The 21477-nt window shown below is 44.8% G+C and overlaps 1 protein-coding gene across 7 annotated transcripts in view; it reads right to left on the bottom strand.

Moving 5' to 3' along the window:
* The window catches only part of PIP5K1C (phosphatidylinositol-4-phosphate 5-kinase type 1 gamma), a 501728-nt gene that overhangs the window by 308270 nt on the left and 171981 nt on the right, over nucleotides 1-21477 (bottom strand). For all 7 annotated transcript variants that reach the window (XM_073594381.1, XM_073594347.1, XM_073594399.1 and 4 more), the window contains one exon: nucleotides 15793-15998. In XM_073594381.1, the coding sequence (XP_073450482.1) occupies nucleotides 15793-15998 (206 nt within the window). The remainder of the gene's footprint in view (nucleotides 1-15792; nucleotides 15999-21477) is intronic.

The raw sequence follows: 21477 nt of genomic DNA, 5'->3' as shown, positions 1-21477 counted from the left end.
GAACGGGCTGGAAGCTCCTGTATTGCAAATATTAGAGATGAAGATGATACTTTGCTCTCTGACCCCGTGCATATCAATGCGCGATTTGAGCGGTATTATCAGCAACTCTATACATCCAGAGCAACATACTCCCCTGAGGAATTAAATCTATTTCTCCAAAAGATAGACTTCCCTACCTTAAGAACAGAAACGAGCCAGGCGCTGGAAGCTCCCATAACCCTAAAAGAAGTCCAGAGAGCCATTAAGTCACTTCAGGCAGGTAAAACTCCGGGACCGGACGGACTGCCCACGGAGTTCTACAAAACTAATCTGGAAATATTAGGCCCCCACTTCCACTCCACGATCACTAAAGCACTAACTCAACAATGTCTCCCACCCTCAATGATGGAGGCGGTAATTGTTGTCATTCCAAAATCAGGGAAGGACCCGGAATTGTGCTCGTCCTACCGGCCCATTTCTTTATTGAACGTGGATGCCAAAATCCTTACTAAGATTCTGGCGGGTAGATTAAACTCGGTGATACTCTCCCTAATACATGGTGACCAGACCGGGTTTATGCCGGGCAAAGGCACCGACATAAATATCCGCAGACTCCATACTAACATAGTGCTGCCCCGTGACCCTAAGGAGAGTGGAGTGGTGGCCTCGCTAGACGCCGAGAAGGCCTTTGACTCGGTTGAGTGGGCCTTTCTCTGGGAGGTAATGTCTAAATTTGGATTCGGAGCTAAATTTATCAGCTGGGTCAAACTACTCTATAAATCCCCATCGGCCAGGGTACGCGCGGGTGGTCTCCTCTCCCCCCCCCTTCCAACTATGCAGAGGGACAAGGCAAGGATGCCCACTGTCCCCAGGACTTTTCGCCCTGGCCATTGAATCTATGGCTATATTGCTCCGCTCGGCTTCCGCGGTGAGGGGACTGGAGATGGGACCACTGGTGGAACGACTCTCGTTATACGCGGATGATACGCTTTTATATCTAGGCGACGATACCCATTCTTTAGTTGCGGCTCTAGAAATAATAAACTATTATGGAGATTTCTCTGGGGTCAAAATTAATTGGAGTAAATCTAATCTGTTTAGTCTCTCTGATAATAACCCCCCCACACCTGACCTGACCCCCCTCCGCAGAGTTACCCAGTTTAGATATCTTGGTATTGAGATATGTAGAGACCTGACCCAACACCTGACGCATAATCTATACCCAATCCTTCAAACCCTTATTGCAAGATGTCAGGCCTGGAAAACGCTTCCGCTGACACCAGTGGGAAGGGTGAATCTATTAAAAATGACATTCCTCCCTAAGTTCTTGTACATTTTTAGGAACACTCCGGTCCCAATCCCTGTTTCTTTTTTCCGCAAACTAGACGGGGTAATCTCCTCCTTTATATGGGGAGGGAAACTCCAAGAATAGCGAAAGCCAAGTTACAACTTCCCCTGTCTTCTGGAGGCCTGGCATTACCATGCTTTCAGAAATATTACTGGGCGGCAGTGCTAGTCACTGTTCGCTGGTGGTTCAAACAGCCTAGATCAAACCCTGCGGTAAATCTCGAAGCAGCTATAATCGGTTCCTACTCAGCTCTTACGAACCTTGTCTATAGAGGAGTAAAGGCCAGCCCACAAGTAACCCTACCAATGCGCACCACACTACAAGTATGGGAAAAGGTCACTGCAGCTATAGCCAAACAAGATAATATCTCCCCTCACACCCCACTATGGGATAATCCCAAACTTCCACACTTTAGATCCATCCCAGACCCCAGGATTTGGGCTAAATTTGGGATAGTGAAGATTAAGCAGATTATGCCTAACGGAAAAATTCTCCCATTCCCAGAACTCAAAATGACCTACCAGCTTCCTTCCTGGATGCTATTTCGATATCTTCAGCTAAAACATGCTATGCAAGCACAGTTCCCCAGAGTGGTTACAGTGGTCCCAAATATCGTGGAAAGCTTCCTTACCTCACGGGGGGTAGACAAGATAATCTCTTCCATATATCTACGCCTTACCTGCGGAGACGCAGAGAAGACCCCACATCTACTGCAGATGTGGAAGACAGACATCACTGATCTCTCTGACGAACAATGGGAACTGGCAATTCAAAACTATATACCAACAGTGATCTCGGCTAGGGATAGATTTATCCAACTCAAATTCATACACAGAGCTTATTATACACCGCAGAAGCTAGCACGGATATATCCTACGCAATCAGAGCAATGTACAAAATGTCAGCAGTCGGTAGGGACGTTTTACCATGTCATCTGGGAATGTCCTGTCATCCAGGAGTACTGGAAGAAAGTGGTTGAAGAAATTAACTCTGTCACCAATCTTTCTGTACCCTTGGATCCTAAGATTCTTATCTTGGGAATTACTGAATTGATAACTCACTCCACATATGATAAATTACTAATATTTTATTTATGCTTTTATGCTAGAAAAGCCCTCCTCCAACAATGGAAACTAATGACTCCTCCCACGGTAAATCAATGGCGTGCCCTGGTGGATGCGGTGCTACCCTTATACAAATTAACGTATATGGGTCGCAAATGTCCCCAAAAATTTGACAAGGTGTGGAAATCATGGGTGAGCACTAGATCACCTTCAGTTTGACCCGCCCCACGAAGATAGCTCAATAAATAAGGATACTGATGGGTATATGGGTTGACTAACCAGGCCTTCAAATATTTCTTACAAACAGATGTAGAGATAACACTCGCCTACCCAGTATGACTGAGACAGAAATCACAGGAACCTATAGGTGAAGCCCTCTACCTCCCCAAGGAAGCCCTGTATGAGCGCTAAGCCCTTCTGTTCATGTGTACCCAACTAACAAGCTTAATTGACTTGTCATAATCAAGTATATGCCTGAGAAGATACAATAATATAGCTAGGTCTACTATAATCCCCTTTCCTCCTCCCACCCTTCCCCATCAATTATATGGTCAATTATATGGACACTTTTCTATACCAGCACATAGGCCAGGCCAGAATACCATACTCCGCATTATACTTCAGAACAGATCTTTGTAGCATCATCAAATTACATCCGCCCTATTCAATTGTGATCTATTATTTTTTTCTAGATAGGTTACATTGCTAAGATATACTTATGATGTACCGTGTTTTGTTTGTTTTCTTTTGTATTATTTTTGTATCTGTTATAAATAAAAACTTTTCTGTTAAAAAAAAAATAGACAACGTTGTCTACACGCACAGATGGCCACCACACAAACCTCCATACATCCCCCCTATTATAAGATTAGTAAAAATGTGAATCACTAATTAAATCATCTGATGAAAAAAAGGGGATGATAGTCCATAAAGGGACATTTCATATAAGTTAGGGAAGACAAGGAGGAGCCACACGGGTGTTTAAACCTCTCAATCCACTAGGTGATAGACCAGTAAATGTAAAAAAGACTGCAGCAAACTCAAATTTTTCACAGATAGGTCATAGACGGTCTATAAACACAGGAATCATTGTAGGTGTACGGATGAAGTCAGTCAAAATATGCTGTGGTGGAAGTCCCTGAAGCTGAGCTATATTTGCACGGAAGAGGTGCAGGCTCAAAGAACCGATAATGGTAGGTGGATGTATGTCTAGATTGCAAAGCGGTTAAACGATATATGCAGCCCTCCCAATCGGGAGGTGTAAAAGGTAAAGTCTCACCGCTTTCCAGACACTGGACAGAACCCCCGCATGGATGGACGAGCGGCTTCTGCTTTCACTATCTTCCGACAGCTCATAGGGATAGCTTCCTTCACTATACAGGGAATCACTGGTACATTCGGTGAGGTGCCTAGTCAGCTAGGAAGTCTTGGTAGAGTAGTAGCCCAGAGGCAGCAACCATCACAGGATTCCGGAGCTTTCCTGTGTGCTCGTTGAGATCACATAGATCAGGGAGGTATCCCCTTGGTATCCTCAATGGACAAGGTATCCCCTTGGCATGTGGGTGGATCGGCATGTACGCTATGGGGAGCGTGATGGCGTCATGCTGACGCGTTTCACCGGTCACCCGGGTTTCTTCAGAGCATGTGCAGATGCCTTTCTTATATCTTTCTGTCGCGTATTTTGTCCATTGTTTATTCCCAATTTTGATTCTTTTTTTTTCACAAGAAAGAACTTTTTTATTCAAGATTTTAACATTACAAGCAATGCATAGGCACATTTAGATATGGTAACAGTATATATGTAGTCACAAGATGGACGATTCATTTTTTTCACATAGACAATAGAAATAAGTATGAGAGCAGTACATGACATTTCAGCAAAATATTAGTGTAGAGGTATCAGATTAGAACAAATCAATCAAGAAGGTCTTGTGGAAGGGGATGGGGGGAGAAAAAAAAAAAAGGGGGGGGAGAAAAAGGGGGGGGGGGGCGGATTAAGGATACTTAAAAGATGAGGGGGGGGCGGGAGGGTTAGGCAAGGAGGGAACCACAAATACCTCAATAGCTTAACTGAGCATATACATTAGGTGAAGTTTAAAGAGAACTAAATCATGTTGTGTAATCATACAGCTGATATCTCAGCATCAACTTGGACATCATTCACAACCTCAGCACCCCATGCGTCTATCCAACCCGACCATATCTTATCAAATTTCTTGGGGCAGTTACGATTAAGATATGTAAGTTTATATAGTGGGAGTATAGAATTCATTGCTAGGTGCCATGAAGATACTCTAGGGGGTGATGCATCCTTCCAGTGGAGAAATATTTATTTTCGGGCATAGAACGTGGCATAGCTCAAAAATAGTTTGGTGTATTTACCTCTAACATTGGGATTGAAAATGTTCAACAGCATTGCCTTAGGATGAGCCCCCGCATCTAGGGAGGTAACCTGATTGAGAGTGTTAGCTATCTCTTTCCAATAGTCTCCGAGACGAGGACAAGACTACACCATATGGAGAAAGGAGGCGGACTCTAGACCACACCTGGCGCAGGCCACTGGGCTGTCAGGTGTCATAATCGTCAGACGTTTTGGGGTGTAATAGGCCCTGCGGAGGGATTTGACCTGCATAAATCGCTTTCTGGCCGATATCGTGTTGATCACAAAGGAGGATACACACGTTTCCAATTCCTCCTCTGATAAGTCAGGAATGTTTGCTTTCCACTTAACCAGAGTTTTCTCAAGTTTCTTTGTAGGGGGTATGGACAAATGAAAATAGAGTAGATAATGGTCTATGATTTTAGCTGTAAGTAATCCCTCCACAGGATCTGATTCTAACTGGAGGCGAGGTGGAAACTGTTTTCTATAAGCATGACGGAGTTGATAATTTCTAAACAACATCCATCCTGGTAGTGAGTAAGCGTTTTTGAGATCAGAGAAAGTTCTTAATTTGCCATCCATCACAATGTGTTTTATCTTAACAATTCCCTTTCTTGCCCATACTTGGGGGTCTGGGACCGACTGCAAATGCGGCAATCTAGGGTTGCCCCACAGGGGGATGTGCGGGGAGAACCTCTCTGGATTGTTAAAGCTATTTCTGGCCCTGTTCCAAACTGTAATGGTGGTGTTCATCAGATCCGTAATGCCAGGGTGGGATTTCATCCCTCTGAACACCACATTGCTGAGAGAGTAGTAGGACCCCATGATGGCAGCTTCCAGGGTCACTGCCGGGTTATCACGTGGTTGAGAAAACCACTAACAGTCACCAGGAGGGCTGCCCAGAAGTATACCTGGAAGTCCGGTAGGGACAAACCCCCCCTGAGTAACAGGCAGCTGGAGAGTAGTCATGGCCAATCTCGGGGGTCTTCCATTCCAGATAAAGGAGGATAGTATACTTTTCAATTTAGCAAAAAATGAAGCTGGGGGGATCAAGGGTGAATTTCGAAAAAAGTACAGAAATTTGGGCAGGTATATCATTTTAATTAAGTTTACCCTTCCTACTGGAGAGAGGGGAAGGGTTTTCCATGTTATACATTTTTGTGAGAGACTCTTCAGTAGTGGCTGAAGATTCAGTTCAAAATATGTAGACAGTGGCGTTTTAACCCTTACACCTAAGTATTTAAATTCAGATGTCCAGTTTAAGGGGGTACCTGTCGGTGGGTTTTGACTGGATGCACGTAATGAAAAAAAATTATCGATTTTCCCCAGTTTACCCTAATGCCCGAGAACATGTCAAACTCATCAATTATTTGAAGTGCAGGTGAGAGGGAGGATATGTCTTTAAGGAACAGTAGGGTATCATCAGCATAAAGGGATATTTTGTCTACCACCACTCCTACCTGGATGCCCTGTACCAAGGGGGCAGTTCTAATACGAGCAGCCATGGGTTCCATGGCCAGGGCAAACAGTCCAGGAGAAAGCGGACAACCCTGCCTGGTACCCCTAGATAAAGGAAAGGATGATGATAGTGAGCTATTTGTTCGTATGCGTGCTGAGGGATTATGGTATAGCATCTGCACCCACCAATGAAGCGAGGGCCAAAACCTAATTTGTGCAGGACAGCCCAGAGGTAGCGCCACTCCACCGAGTCCAAAAGCTTTCTCTGCGTCAAGAGAGGCCACCACCTCCGGACCATCCCCGCCTGCCCTAGAAAGGTGTGTAAGGAGATGTCTGGTGTTGATATCCATCCCCCTCCCTGGCATGAATCCAGACTGGTCTGGATGGACCAGTGCTGTGATCACAGTGTTCAACTGTCTAGCCAGTACTTTGGCCAATAGCTTGGCGTCCACGTTAAGCAGTGATATTGGCCGATACGAGGTGCACTGATCAGGGGGCTTGCCAGGCTTAAGAATGACCACAATGACCGCTTCAGCCATAGACGGGGGTAATGAGCCCCCCTCCATGGCTTTTTGGAGCATTAACCTGAACGACGGAAGAACTTCTTCAGCGCATGTTTTATAGAATTCGGCCGGAATTCCGTCTGGACCTGGTGTCTTACCATTTTGCAAGGAGGCTACTGCTCGCTGAATTTCTTCTAGTTGGATCGGGCTATCTAATGCTTCCCTAAACGTGGATGTCAGGCAAGGGAGCTCCACCCCATCAAGGTACGCAATCAGTTCCTCATCCGAACAACCCATCCGAGAACCATAGAGGTCCCGATAGAATGATGCAAATTTATTGTTAATATCTGCGGGATCAGTCAGGATCGTCCCGTCCGAATTACAAATAGTTGAGATAGTCACCGGGGAGGAGCTTTCCCTCGCCAGCCATGCCAGCATACTGCCTGTTTTTTCTCCATGTTCAAAAATTCTTTGTGACTGGTGTAAGAATTTGGTTTTTGTGGCCGCCGTGCGTAATAGAAGAACATCTCTCAACGCTGCCAGGGGATCCCGTCGCGGAGTATTCCGCCTCTAATGCTGCCACCCTTCCCTCGGCTGTCTGTGTTTCCCTCCTCAGATCCTTCCGGATCTTACGGATATGTGTTTGAAAACTGCCTCTAGTAAAGGCCTTAAATGCGTCCCAGGATGTGGTCAGAGTCACGGATTGGTCTAGGTCTCTCCAATAATGTATCGCCTCGGATCTATAGGGTTCAGATGCTCTAGAGTCAGTCAACCAGAATCTGGACAATCTCCATAGATTCTCCCCTGGGGCATTGGACACACAGAGCTTTAAAGCAAGCGGGGTGTGGTCGGATATGCCACGAGGGAGTATATTGCTGTCCCGAACCATGGGCAGGACAGACCCCCCCACATATGCAAGATCTATCTGTGACAGGGTCTTGTGGGAGGCTGAATGACAAGTGTAGGCATGTTGAGAAGGATGACGCCACCTCCACACGTCAGTTAAATTAGACGCCTCAGCCCATGAGGACAGCTCTGATGGCGAACCCGTCCCCGGTGTGAGCCTGTCCATTGCAGGGTCCGGGACTAGGTTGAAATCCCCCAATATTACCACATTATCTGTACCAAAGGCAGCTATTTTAGAGATAATGTGGTTAAGTACCCTTATAGAGGCCGGGGGGGGGGGGGCAAGTACAGTCCCACCACAACCAACTCTAATCTGTCTATAATGGCATGTAAGATTACAAACCGACTGTCAGAGTCAAGCTCCAGTGCCAGCAATCTAAACGGCACGGATTTGTTCACTAAAATGCTAACCCCCCTGGAGTAGTTAGTATATGTGGAGTGGTATTGGTGTCCCACCCAGGGTCGCCTCAAACTCAGAAGTTTGCTTCCCATCAGATGGGTCTCCTGCAATATGCATATTTGGGGGCGGTATGTTTTGAGGAATTGGAACACCCGTGACCTCTTAACAGAAGAATTCAAGCCCCTGGTGTTCCATGAAATTATGGTACAATCAGTCATCTACGCTCGAAATCACATTTTCCATCCATATATCACCATATAAGAACAGATGCAAGGCCCGGACCCTTAACAAGGTCAGGACATGGCACCTGGCGCATCTTGTGACAAACATAAGTACATCGCTTGTGAAAGAACATCAAATCAGCAAATTATAACAAAACTTTACCAACCAAGCCCCCCACCCCACCAGCCCCGACCCAAACCTCGGGGAGGCTCAGGATCCCAACTCAGAACCAAGGCCAACACGCCTATAACGGGGTACCGTGAGCGGAACAGCAGTCAGATGATAGAGAACGTCCAGTTTTCTGCTGGAGATCGGATCATAATAAGTGGTTGCAGTCTCCCAGCAGCAGCCGGGGGTACAAACTTGAACCTCAACGTTGCAGGAACAGTTATAGTTTCTTGGCCATGACCGACATTATCTGGGAAAAATGAGGGGGGGGGGGGGGAGGATATGCAAAGAAACAATCGACTCCCACCCCTTCTGTAAATCGCATAGGGAGCCGCCTGGGTCAAGAGTGTTGATCAGGCCATTTAATAAAGGAGGCACGTCTCTAAACCATCAGTCGGCCATGGCACACGTAACTAGAAATAAACATATTTTCTTGTGTGATAAAACTTATCTGCGAGGTAGCTTGTCGATCCACGTGGAGGCATCCTCAGGGGAATTAAAGAACCGTACCGATTCACCATCCTCCACTCGCAATCTTGCCGGGAACAGCATACTGTATTTGATATGCTTGGCTCGAAGTCTGGCTCTCATTGCGTCAAAGGATTTCCGTTGTTTCTGGGTTTCCAGCGAATAATCCGGAAAGATCAGGAGCTTGACATTTTCAATGCGGAGTTCTCCCTATGCTCTCGCCTCCTTCATCACCAGGTCATGATCCCGAAAGTGAAGTAATTTAAAGATGAAGGTGCGGAGCGGCGCACCTTGTGGGCCCTTGGTGAATGGTATGCGATGTGCTCTTTCCACGGTGAAGAATGGCGAAAACCGTGCCGAGGGGAGCAGTTGTTGCAATAGACGTTCAGTAAACGCAGTGGGGTCCGTACCCTCCGCTCCCTCCGGAAGTCCCAAAATTCGCAAGTTGTTCCTTCGGTTGCGATTCTCGGCATCTTCCGCTCTGGCCTCCAACACTTTAACCTTGGTTTTTAGCACATGCAATTCAGCCCCATGGTCATGTACCATGTCTTCATTTTGTGAGACCCTCTGCTCCACCTCGTGCATGCGGCCTCTCAGGGTATCAAAATCCTTTCTGATAAACTCCACATGAGTCTGTATATGATCCACTTTTTCTGTCAGGGAGGTTATAGCCTGCATTACAGCTTTGAAATCCGCCACCGGGTCCGGGGGTCGCTCCGGCACGGTCGATCCACTGGCCTGGTCCTCCATGTGGGCAGGGAGTTTAGGCGAGACCGCGGCTTTGGCCCTGTCCGTGGATCTCAGCAGCACAGCCTTTTTCCGAGCTTTTTGCTGGGAGGTCCTCCTGTACATACCCCAGAAGTGTCTCAGGCAGGGATGAAGGGGGCACTGGATGATCGTTTTCCTGGCGTTTGCACTCCAAGGAAGAGGATTTTTTCCGGTCCGCGCCGGCCTGGTTCCCGATGTGGGCAGGAGAATCAGGCGAGGCCGCGGCTTCGGCCTAGTCCATGGTTTTCAGCGGCGCGGCCTATCCCAGAGATTTTTTTGGGGGGGGTTTCTCCTGTACTCACCCCAAGGTGTCTCAGAGGTGAGGGGGGGTATAGGAGGGTCTTTTCCCCGTCGTCTGCACCCCAGATTAGGAGGATCCTGCTCCGATCTGCGGGAGCTCAGGCCTCACACACCTGCTCCCTCTGCCATCCTGGACACGCCCCCCCCCCAATTTTGATTCTTGGTGGACCCTCGCACTCACAGACCGGCCCGCTGACTGTGTGTTACTGTAATGATTGGTTGGCTATCAATTAGTTGCACAGTTGCCTAGATAACCAGATGCTTACTTGGCTATGTAGTCTGATGCTCTGGCTACTTAAGGATATCTTCCTGGCATCTGCGCATGCTCTGAAGAAACCCGGGTGATGGGTGAAATGCGTCAGCATGACGCCATCACGCTCCCAACAGCGTACATGCCGTTCCACCCACACGCCAAAAGGGTACCTCCCTGATCTATGTGATCTCCACGAGCACACAGGAAAGCTCCGGAATCCTGTGATGGTTGCCGCCTCTGGGCTACTACTCTACCAAGACTTCCCAGCTGACTAGGCACCTCACGGAATGTACCAGTGATTCCCTGTATAGTGAAGGAAGCTATCCCTATGAGCTGTTGGAAGATAGTGAAAGCAGAAGCCGCTCGTCCATCCATGCGGGGGTTCTGTCCAGTGTCTGGAAAGCGGTGAGACTTTACCTTTTACACCTCCCGATTGGGAGGGCTGCATATATCGTTTAACCGCTTTGCAATCTAGACATACATCCACCTACCAATATCGGTTCTTTGAGCCCCCACCTCTTCCGTGCAAATATAGCTCAGCTTCAGGGACTTCCACCACAGCATATTTTGACTGACATCATCCGGAAACCTACAATGATTCCTGTGTTTATAGACCTTCTATGACCTATCTGTGAAAAATTTGAGTTTGCTGCAGTCATTTTTACATTTACTGGTCTATCACCCAGTGGACTGAGAGGTTTAAACACCCGTGTGGCTCCTCCTTGTCTTCCCTAACTTATATGAAATGTCACTTTATGGACTATCATCCCCTTTTTTTCATCAGATGATTTAATTAGTGATTCACATTTTTACTAATCTTATAACATGGGGGATGTATGGAGGTTTGTGTGGTGGCCATCTATGTATGTAGACAACGTTGTCCATTTTATTGGATTGTTGGTGGTATTTTCTATTTTTCTATTTAAATTTTGTGATTAGTGTATACATGATTTGCATTCAATAAACTTTATAAATTTGCTATATTGCCAGTTCCTCTTTGAAGAATTGCTTTCTTTGGAATTGCTTTGTCAATTCCTCCCCTCCCCTTTTTTTCTATATGCATAAATAATTCAGAGGAACGCACCTACAGTACCATACTATTGAACTTATGGCGTGAGCAATTAGCTAATCACCAGCAGCTGCTGTTACTTTCAGCACTCTGCTTTTTGAATTTATATTGCCCAGTCTGAGCCTATTATTCTTTTTCTCTTTTTTTTTGTTATATCAACACCAGCAGATGACATGGCTCACCAAATCATCACTGACTGTGGAAACTTCACACTGGACCTCATGCAACTTGGATTCTGTGCCTCTTCACTATTCCTCCAGACTCTGGGACCTGGATTTCCAAATGAAACGAAAAATTAACTTTCATCCAAAAAGAGGACTTTGGACCACTGAGCAACAGTCCAGTCCTTTCTCTCCTTAGCCCAGGTAAGACATTTCTGACATTGTTTTGAGTTCAGGAGTGGCTTGACACAAGGAATGCGATAGTTGTAGCCCATGTCCTGGATACGTCTGTGTGTGGTGGCTCTTGAAGCACTGTCACCAGCCGTAGTCCACTCCCTGTGAAACTCCCCAAAATTCTTGAATGGCCTTTGCTTCACAATCCTCTCAAAGCTGTGGTTATCCCTGTTGCTTGTGCACTTTTATCTACCACACTTTTTCCTTCCACTCAACTTTCCATTATAAAGATTGGATACAGCACTCTGTGAACAGCCAGCTTCTTTAGCAATGACCTTTTGTGACTTACCCTTCTTGTGAAGGGTGTCAACGACTGTCGTTTTTGGACAACTTCCCCTTGATTGTGTAACCTACTGAACCAGAGACCATTTAAAGGTGTAGGAAACCTTAATGGGTGTTTTGAGTTAATTAGCTGATTAGAGTGTGACACCGTGAGTCTACTATATTGAACTTTCTCACAATATTCTAATTTTCTGACATACTGAATTTGAGGTTTTTACTAGCTGTAAGCCAAAATCATCAAAAATAAAAGAAAGAAATGCTTGAAATATATTACTGTGTGTGTAATGAATCTATATAATATACGAGTTTCACTTTTGGAATTGAATTCCTGAAATAAATGAACTTTTTGATGATATTCCAATTTTTTGAGATGCACCTGTATATACACAAGCTATGGCAATACTAATGCAAAATCCATTATATCTAGTGTATGATTCTGAAACCAAATTTAAAACCAACTTATAAATCCATTGGCATTTCTTTCCAGTCCTAGAATTATCATCTCTTCTAGGGTTCTCTTTGATGTGCTCTGTGTTACACACCAAAGGACCACAGAATGAGTCCTTAAGAGTCAGTAGAAACAAATCCCCACTGCAATTAGCGGTTTGTTCTTTCTTTGTTCCTGGATGGTAAATTAATAGATACACTAAATTACCGAAACTATTGGGATGCCTGCCTTTACACACATGAACTTTAATGGCATCCCAGTCTTAGTCCGTAGGGTTCAATATTGAGTTGGCCAACCCTTTGCAGCTATAAGAGCTATAACTCTTCTGGGAAGGCTGTCCACAAGGCTTAGGAGCGTGTCTATAGGAATGTTTGACCATTCATCCAGAAGCACATTTGTGAGGTCAGGCACGGATTATGGTGTGTGGTTGTTTTTCAGGGGTTGGGCTTGGCCCCTTAGTTCCAGTGAAGGGAGCTCTTAAGGCGTCCGCATACCAAGACATTTTGGACAATTTCATGCTCCCAACTTTGTGGAAACCTTCCTGTTCCAACATGTTCCAACATGACTGCGCACCAGTGCACAAAGCAAGGTCCATAAAGACTGGGATGAGCGAGTTTGAAGTGGAGGAACCTGACTGGCCTGCACATAGTCCTGAACTCAACCCAATAGAATATCTTTGGGATGAATTAGAGCGGAGACAGCGAGCCAGGCCTTTTCATCCAACATCAGTGCCTGACTTCACAAATGCGCTTCTGGAAGAATGGTCAAACATTCCCATAGACACACTCCTAAACCTTGTGGACAGCCTTCCCAGAGTTGAAGCTGTTATAGCTGCAAAAGGTGGGCCAACTCAATACTGAACCCTATGGACTAAGACTGGGATGCCATTAAAGTTCATGTGTGTGTAAAGGCAGGCATCCCAATACTTTCGGTAATCTAGTGTATTTGTTGTTAAATTCTTTTTTTCAAATCAGTTTGGTTTGCCCAACAGGACAGGTAAGTCCATAAATAATTCCTCTCTTGCAATTTATACAATTGTAGCTCATAAATTTCCTGCACCTACTACCACGCAAGACTGTGTATGTTGGTTGAACATACTCATACACTCACAAGCATCACACAGATGAATGTCTTGAGGTTTGGTCCCTAAAGTGGACTTCTCTGAGACGTGGCTCCAATATAGTTACATAGTTAATAAGGTTGAATAAAGACACCAGTCCATCCAGTTCAACATGAGTGAGTGCGTGTCTACAATTGTCCCTATCCCTGTAAATTGTATCTCATTAAGATGCTCATCTATATTATATTATTATTTATTTAAGGTACCCATATAGCGCTGTCAATTTTTAGGCAGCGCTCCGCACATACATTGCACACTCACATCAGTCCCTACCCTCAAGAAGCCCACAATCCAAGGTTCCCAACTCACATTCATATATACTTAACCGATTAAGCCAATTAACCTACCAGCATGTCTTTGAAGTGTGGGAGGAAACCGGAGTACCCGAAGGAAACCCACGCAGGCACAGGGAGAACATTTAAACTCCAGGCAGGTAGTGTCGTGGTTGGGATTCGAACCAGCGACCCTTTTTTCTGCTAGGCAAGAGTACTACCCACTTTTTTCATTATGGTGTTAATAGGGCGTTCCAATTAGAGGTTTGTGCTCTACTTAGTAGGCTCTAACTCAGGGTTGTCCAAACTTTTTTCAAAGAGGGCCAGATTTGATGAAGTGACCATGCGCGAGGGCCGACCATTTTGCCTGACATTCTTTGAACCATTAAAATTCGGTCTAAGTGTGCTTGTTCGAGCACTAATACACTGCCCAACAAGAATTCTCTTGCCTTTGTGGCTGTGTGTGAGTAAAGAGATGAGCTCAGGTGTGTTATTGGGATATACTGTATTTACTGGCGTATAACACGCACCTTCACTTTAAGAGGGAAGTTTCAGGAAAAAAACTTACATTTTTAAGAACTGTGAAGCAAAATAAGGGTCAGTGCCCATCTGCAGACCCCCAACTGCCATGAATGAAGCACCCCCAATCGCCAGGAATGCAGCACCTACCATTGCCAGGAATGCAGTACCCATCATTGCCAGGAATGCAGTACCCATCATTGCCAGGAATGCACTCACCATTGCAAGAAATGCAGCACCCATCATTGCCAGGAATGCACTCACCATTGCAAGAAATGCAGCACCCATCATTGCCAGGAATGCACTCATCATTGCAAGAAATGCAGCACGCATTATTGTCAGGAATGCACTCACCATTGTAAGAAATGCAGCACCAACCATTGCCAGGAATTCACTCACCATTGCCATCAGTGCAGCCTTGGAGGGGACATGGAGGGGGCAGGACGAGCGCCAAAGATATCCTACAGGAGAATCTCCTGTTTACACAGCGGCCTCTTTAAGTAAAAGTCCCGCCTCCTTTGATGGACAGAACAGTCAATGGCAGCGCCGGAAACAGGACTTCCTATTACAGAGGCTGCCGTGTAAACAGGAAATACTCCTCCTGTGTGCACGGCGCTCGTCCCGCCTCCTCCCTCCGAGGCAGCCAGACTATATATCTTTTGTGGCCCCGGCGCTGGAAGATTGTCAAAGGCCACAAAAGATATAAATGTTTAGATAACGAGGCGGGCCGTTCAAAACCGGACTGCGGGCCAGTCTTTGGACATGCCTGCTCTAACTAATTGTTTACATGGATCAACCCTTCCTGTTCTCCAGTAGATATGTAACACTTTTGCATAATTATGTTCTTGCCCATGTTCCTTGGATGAAATATTTTCAGTTACAATGTTAAGTGTTATGTTCCAAAGCGCCACAATCTTTTTATGGAATTATGTGATGAAGCCCTCTGTTAACATGATGCAGCCCCCTTTAAAATGTAGCCTTCTCAACTGGGCCCACTGTTTCATCTAAGTTTGAAATGCCCTCTCTAAACCATTTCAATGTTTCTTTTGAGAGTTGATCAAATGTCTCATTAGAACAAGTACATCGTACTTTCAGCATACTGTCAAACCACAATGTTATGTCGTAGAGAAGCTGTGTGGAGGTTAAAAGAGTTTAAATCTGAACTCTGGACATAAAAAGCAAGCGATGTGGATGCAGCGATCTCTCCCTCTGCACAACCACACCATCACACTGATCAGACATGGTCCACTGTTATCGTCATCAGGGAACCCGCTCAAAGATATTATGTGCTGCAGTATGAGTAAGAGGCTGCAAAGAGGCAGCTGATATGCAACAAAAAAAGTTGAAAACATTATTCTGCTGTTAAAAAAAAAGTCAGTTGTGTACACTGTCCCTTAGCAATCCAATTGTCCTTTAGTTAGGGTTAACTTGTACTTTATCTGAATCTATAGAAACATTTATTTTACTCACGTATCATCTGTGTCTATGGATTCCCCATGAGCTGCACCCCCCTGAATGGATTCCATTGCTGTGGAATACAGAGCCTTCTGTCCAACAGGCCTCTTTTCATCAACCTGACTCTGGGATCCATCTGTTTGCCGTGTTTTCTCATGTTGCTCTATGTTGTGTACTCCTAAAAGAAGGCTGTAATCCATAATCTTGAAGCTCTCTAAAACCTGGGAAAATAAGAATTTAAAATGGAATTTGCTAATGAAATAAAAAACAAAATATAAAACATAATTTTTATAACTCATCTCGTCTTTTAGCAAGATATAGATACTTTGCACCAAACAATGTTGGAAAGTGCTCAGCCAGAACACTCCAATCAGCGCTCTTTGCCATTGGCTGAGAGCGCTGATTGGGAGTCGGTCGGCTGGCTGGCTTCTGTCGGACAGACTGACTTACACATGGGCAGAATGTTGGCCTGTATCTTTAGTAGCAGCAAACGTCTCCCGACATTCTGCCCGTTTGCACAGGGCTTTAACGGTGTCTATTGTGCCTCCCAATGGCTTCTCATTTGATTTGCTTCTAATTACAAACAATTTTTCCAAAGCCATCTCCAAAGACATTTGTGAAAAAGTAAAGTATTGCAACGACATATGACATATGTTTGATCAAGGGATTAGACCATTGTAATATGCATGTACATTGTATTATATTTGGAGTGATTGGGAGGTTCATGCAGCAAATGATGTACAGTATATGCTTGTAAAAAAAAAAAGTCTTGGAAAATCTGGCAAAATAACAAATAGATTTGATTTTATAAAGGCAAATAGACTGTTCTTTGCTCTTTTTTTAAATATTTTCCTTGCATGTGATTGGGTATACTTTGTAAAGTGAAGCTTTACCTCATTTACTAAGTTCTGGAGCAACTGTACAGGCAAAGTGCACAGTCTATTTGCCTTTAGTAAATCAACCCCAATGTTTATATTTTTGTTTCCAATAATTTTAACCGAAAATATACCATACAAAAAAAGAAAAGAAAAGAGAACAATGTATTAAATGAGAAAGTGGGGCCAGTTGTACACATATGCAGACAGGTGCTTCAATACAGAAGGATTTACAACAGTTACAACATTGCCTGAGTTGTTCATTAAACATTTCTATGGGGAGTCATCTCGGTGCAGGGTATACCCTAATGGGGACAAAACGCCACAAAATCATTACGTCAGTTAACAGAATTACCCAGGGCGTTCCTCACATAACAAAAACTCCTTATGATAGATCAGAGGAACTAAGAGAGAAGGAGATATAGAAAATAGAGGAAAAATAAAGAAAGGTAGGGCACAGGCCTCAGTAGGCCACAGGACATATTAGTGGCGGTGTCCTTCGGATATTTAATCCAGGGGTCCCAGGTTTTTTCAAATATTGGCATTTTGTCTTGCAAAATTGCAGTAAGTCGTTCATTGATCATGACCATTATCAAGATTTAGAGATTGGATAGATATTGAAGTTTGTTATAGGCCACCCAGTATTAATGAAGGGGTGGAGACTCCACTCCTTGCACAGACAGAAAGGGCAGGGAGGGTAATAATAATGGGAGATTTTAACTACCCCGAAATGAACTGGAATAATGGCACTACTGGAACAGTAAAAGGGTGGAAATGTATAAAACTATTACAATACAGTTTTTGGTACATTTTATAAAAGCCCCAACTAGAAATGATGCTCCGCTGGATCTACTAATCTCAAACATTGCGGGGCTTATTGCTGTTCATATAAAAGAACATCTGAGTAGCAGTGACCATAACATGATTTAATTTAATGTTAGCTGTTAACAGAGAGCACATTTTCAAAGCCTGAGAGGTGTTCTCCAAGATTTTGATTTGTAATGAACCACTTGAGCTCTGGAAGGTTTTATCCCCTTCCTGACCAGGCCATTTTTTGCAATACGGCACTTTATTACTTTAACGGACAATTGCGCGGTCATGCGACACTGTTCCCAAATACCACTGTACCTTTTTTTTCCCCACAAATAGAGCTTTCCTTTGGTGGTATTTGATAACCTTGGCGGTTTTTATTTTTTGCGCTCTAAACAAAAAAAGACTGACAATTTTTTAAATTTCTGCTATAAAACATACCCAATAAAAAAATGTGAAAAACCTAGATTCATCAATTTAGGCCAATATGTATTTTGCTACATATTTTTGATTTAAAAAAATCCCAATAAGCATATATTGATTGGTTTGCGCAAAAGTTATAGCGTCTAAAAATTATGGAATACTTTTTTATTTTCTTTATTTTTATCTTTTACTAGTAATGGCTATATTGATAATATTGTGGTGGACAAATCGGAAACCTAACTGACACTTTTGACACTTTTTGGGGACCAGTGAAACGAATACAGTGATCAGTGCTAAAAAAATATGCACCGTCATTGTACTAATGACACTGGCTGGGGAGGCAGTTAACATCAGTGGCGAAAAAAGGGTTAACTGTGTGCCTAGGTTGCGCTTACTCACTGTGGGGGAGGTACTTTGATTAGAAGAAGGCAAAGATCCGTGCTCGTGCTTAGCAGAAACACAGGATCAATGCCTTCCCTTCTGACAGAACGACAATCTGCCTTGTTTACGTTGGGCTCCCGCTGTAATTTGGAGCTGGTGACTGAGGCAAAGCGATGGCAAATTTTTTAAAATACCTTCATCAGCTCTGTTTATGCTAAGGAAAATAGGGAGCTCAAGTCCTTAATAAGGATAGTATTGACATGATCCACAATGGCTCAAAATTGATATTGTCCAAAAACATTTTCGTTCATGCCATAATGAAAGTGAAGCACCTGGACCAGATGGTTTACACCCAGGGATCCTCAAAGAGTTGAGGTCTGTTATTTCTAAGCCATTTTTTTTTAATTCTTAGAGACTCTCGGCGCTTCCTGCCTGCATCTCCATTCCTTACTGATGGCACATTCCAAGTCCAGGCTTGGAACAAGTCACTAGTCCAGAAGGAACTGTTACTATTCCACCAAGATGGATGAGATGTGCTTTTCTATTTACCATTCATAGGAGTTGCCACTTGCTTTTTATTTAAAGCGGGGTTCCACTTAAATTTTTAACTTAATCTTACCCCCTTCAGTTACATGTATAGATGTTCAAATGCCGCACGAAAATTTTTTCTATCGCTGTAATTACCTTTATATTGTACTTTATTGTGGCACTTTCCGGTCTCTCCTCCCATGGGACACTAGCTGACAGTAAAAGCAACTGCGGCAACTGCTCTGCCCTCTCACCTTTCTTGACCTCCTCCCATGGGAGTAGGCGTGTTTATTGCCTTTCCCCGGCGCCGCACTGTCTCCTGGGAGCTTAGTGTCAGGCTTCCCAAGATTCAGTGCAGGAACAATGATCATGCGTGTGAACAAGCTGTGAATGAACAGCATTCACCGCATCCAGGAAATCAATGCTTGTGGGCTTCACATGCCCACAAGCAAGATGGAAACAGCCAGCATTACATTTTTAAAGTTATTCTTCAGTACGAAAACAGAGGCGGAAATATTACACCCAAACTGAGTATTATTTTGGGATTAGCAAAGTGTCTCAATGACCTAAAAAAAAAAAAAAAAAAAAAAAAGACTGGTCGCCGGACTCCCACTTTAATAAAGCTCAGTATCTACTACTTTGAGATTGGTGCCCTCTGCTGTTTGTTTATGTTTTCCCAGAGATCACTTCAGTCTTTTTGAGGTGCTGCAACAAGTGTTCAAGGGACCTTCTGCACGCTATGGGCTTTACCTTCATCTTTGCGCCATATTCTCATTTTTCCACTTAATGACTGGCGTAGTACCACTGAATTGGCAAACGTAGTATGCCTATATTTAACAAAGGGATCAAAGTCTTTACCTTCTAATTACAGACTGCTTAGTTTAACTTCAATAGTCGGGAAAATACTTGAGAGTTTAATAAAAGGACACACACACGCTTTCATTTACATTGTCCCCCCTATTTCTGTATGTGGATGATGGCACTGTAATTATTTTAATTTCAAATGATTACAGTGTCACATGACCCAGCTCTTTTCCTGCCTGTTTGCAGGGAAACATAAGCAAGAGGAGCTTCTACTCCTCTGCTGCTGGTCACATGTTCAAAATAGAAAAAACAGCCTTAGGCATCAATAGCCTCAAGTGGAGTGGCACGAAGCTGCAGCAGAATCGAGTGCTTCGACAGGAAGGCACTATTTATGAACAGGCCTGCAGCCCTAGAATCGATGTGTATCGATGGAAAACACAGACCAAGAAAGGGTAACCGGAACTAGAGGCTTATTCTTCAGGATTGCTGGGGACACAAAAACGCCACCTAAGGTCTGTTCCCTACAGCAGGGTTTCTCAACCCGTGGTACGCGTACCCCTAGGGGTACATGCACCAAGGGTACGGGGTACGCTGCCTGTGTGCTGGGGGCAGGGTGGCAATCGCCGCTCGGATGCAGAGTAAAATGTCTGCATTAATGTAGGGGTGGCTTGCTGTATGCAGCCGCCGCTACACAGTTTTATAGTTGCAGAGCTGCCTGCAGCAGAGCCAGTGGCGGAATTATAGGGGTCGCTGAGATCGCCATGGCGACCGGGCCCCTTGCTGCAGGGGGCCCTTGAGGGCCCCCTGTACTCTTCGATAGGAGGAACGGCAAGGGCGGCTGAGAAAATCTCGTCAGCCAAACTGTAATCGGCACCGATTGTGCAGGGAGCTTATCAAAGTGAAAGTACAGTGCTGTGCTCTTTGTCTCCCCCTATAGTGCAGTACCCGGCAGGAAGAGCTAAGGTAAAAGTCTGACATTTTTTTATAAGACTATCTATCTACTGTATGTGTGTTTATATGTGTGTATGTGTGTGTGCATGTATGTATATGTATGTATGTGAGTGTGTATGTATGTTTATGAGTGTGCATGTATGTATGTATTTGAGTGTGCATGTATGTATGTGAGTGTGCATGTATGTATGCATGTGTTTATCAGTGGCGGTGCGTCCATAAGGGCACACAGGCGCCGCCCCCTCTCTTCAGCCACCCCCTCCCTCTATGACCAATGGATAGATTCATGTATAGCATGAATCTATCCATTGCCACCTCTGCCACCCCCATATTTAGGTGTCCGGCCCCTTTTCGGGCGCCGGGTGCCTGAATTACAGCGGCGGGGGATGTTTTTGAAGCACCTGATTAGAGCCATAGGCTCTAATAGGCTTCAAAATAGGTGAACTGCGAGTGCCATGCTTGGCACTCACAGTCCACCCAAGTGTGTTAGAAAAACAAATTAATATTCACTTTCCTAACATTGAACCCCCTCTCCACCAATCAGGTGTGCGGGTCTGTTACCCATCACCTGATTGGCTGAAACAATAGGCGCGGCTATTGGACGCCTATCAGGAGAGGACGAGAGATGAGGACGGCATGAGAACGCTTGGAGGACCCTGCTTGTGGCCGTCACCTGCTGCCCCACCGAGACAGGGTAAGTGCCGGGTGGGGGGGTGGGATTCACAGTGGCAGCATTCAATGGCACAGTTGTAGGATTTGATGGCACACTGGCAACATTTAATGGGCACACTGGCATTTAATGGGCACAGTGGCAGCATTCAATGGCACAGTTGCAGCATTTGATAGGCACACTGGCAGCATTTAATCGGCACAGTGGCGGCATTTGATGAGCACAGTGGTGATATTTGTTGGCACAGTTGCAGCATTT

The sequence above is a fragment of the Aquarana catesbeiana genome, linkage group LG01 (assembly GCF_042186555.1).
Source record: "Aquarana catesbeiana isolate 2022-GZ linkage group LG01, ASM4218655v1, whole genome shotgun sequence".
NCBI lineage: Eukaryota > Metazoa > Chordata > Amphibia > Anura > Ranidae > Aquarana > Aquarana catesbeiana.
This window is presented reverse-complemented; position numbering and strand designations above follow the sequence as displayed.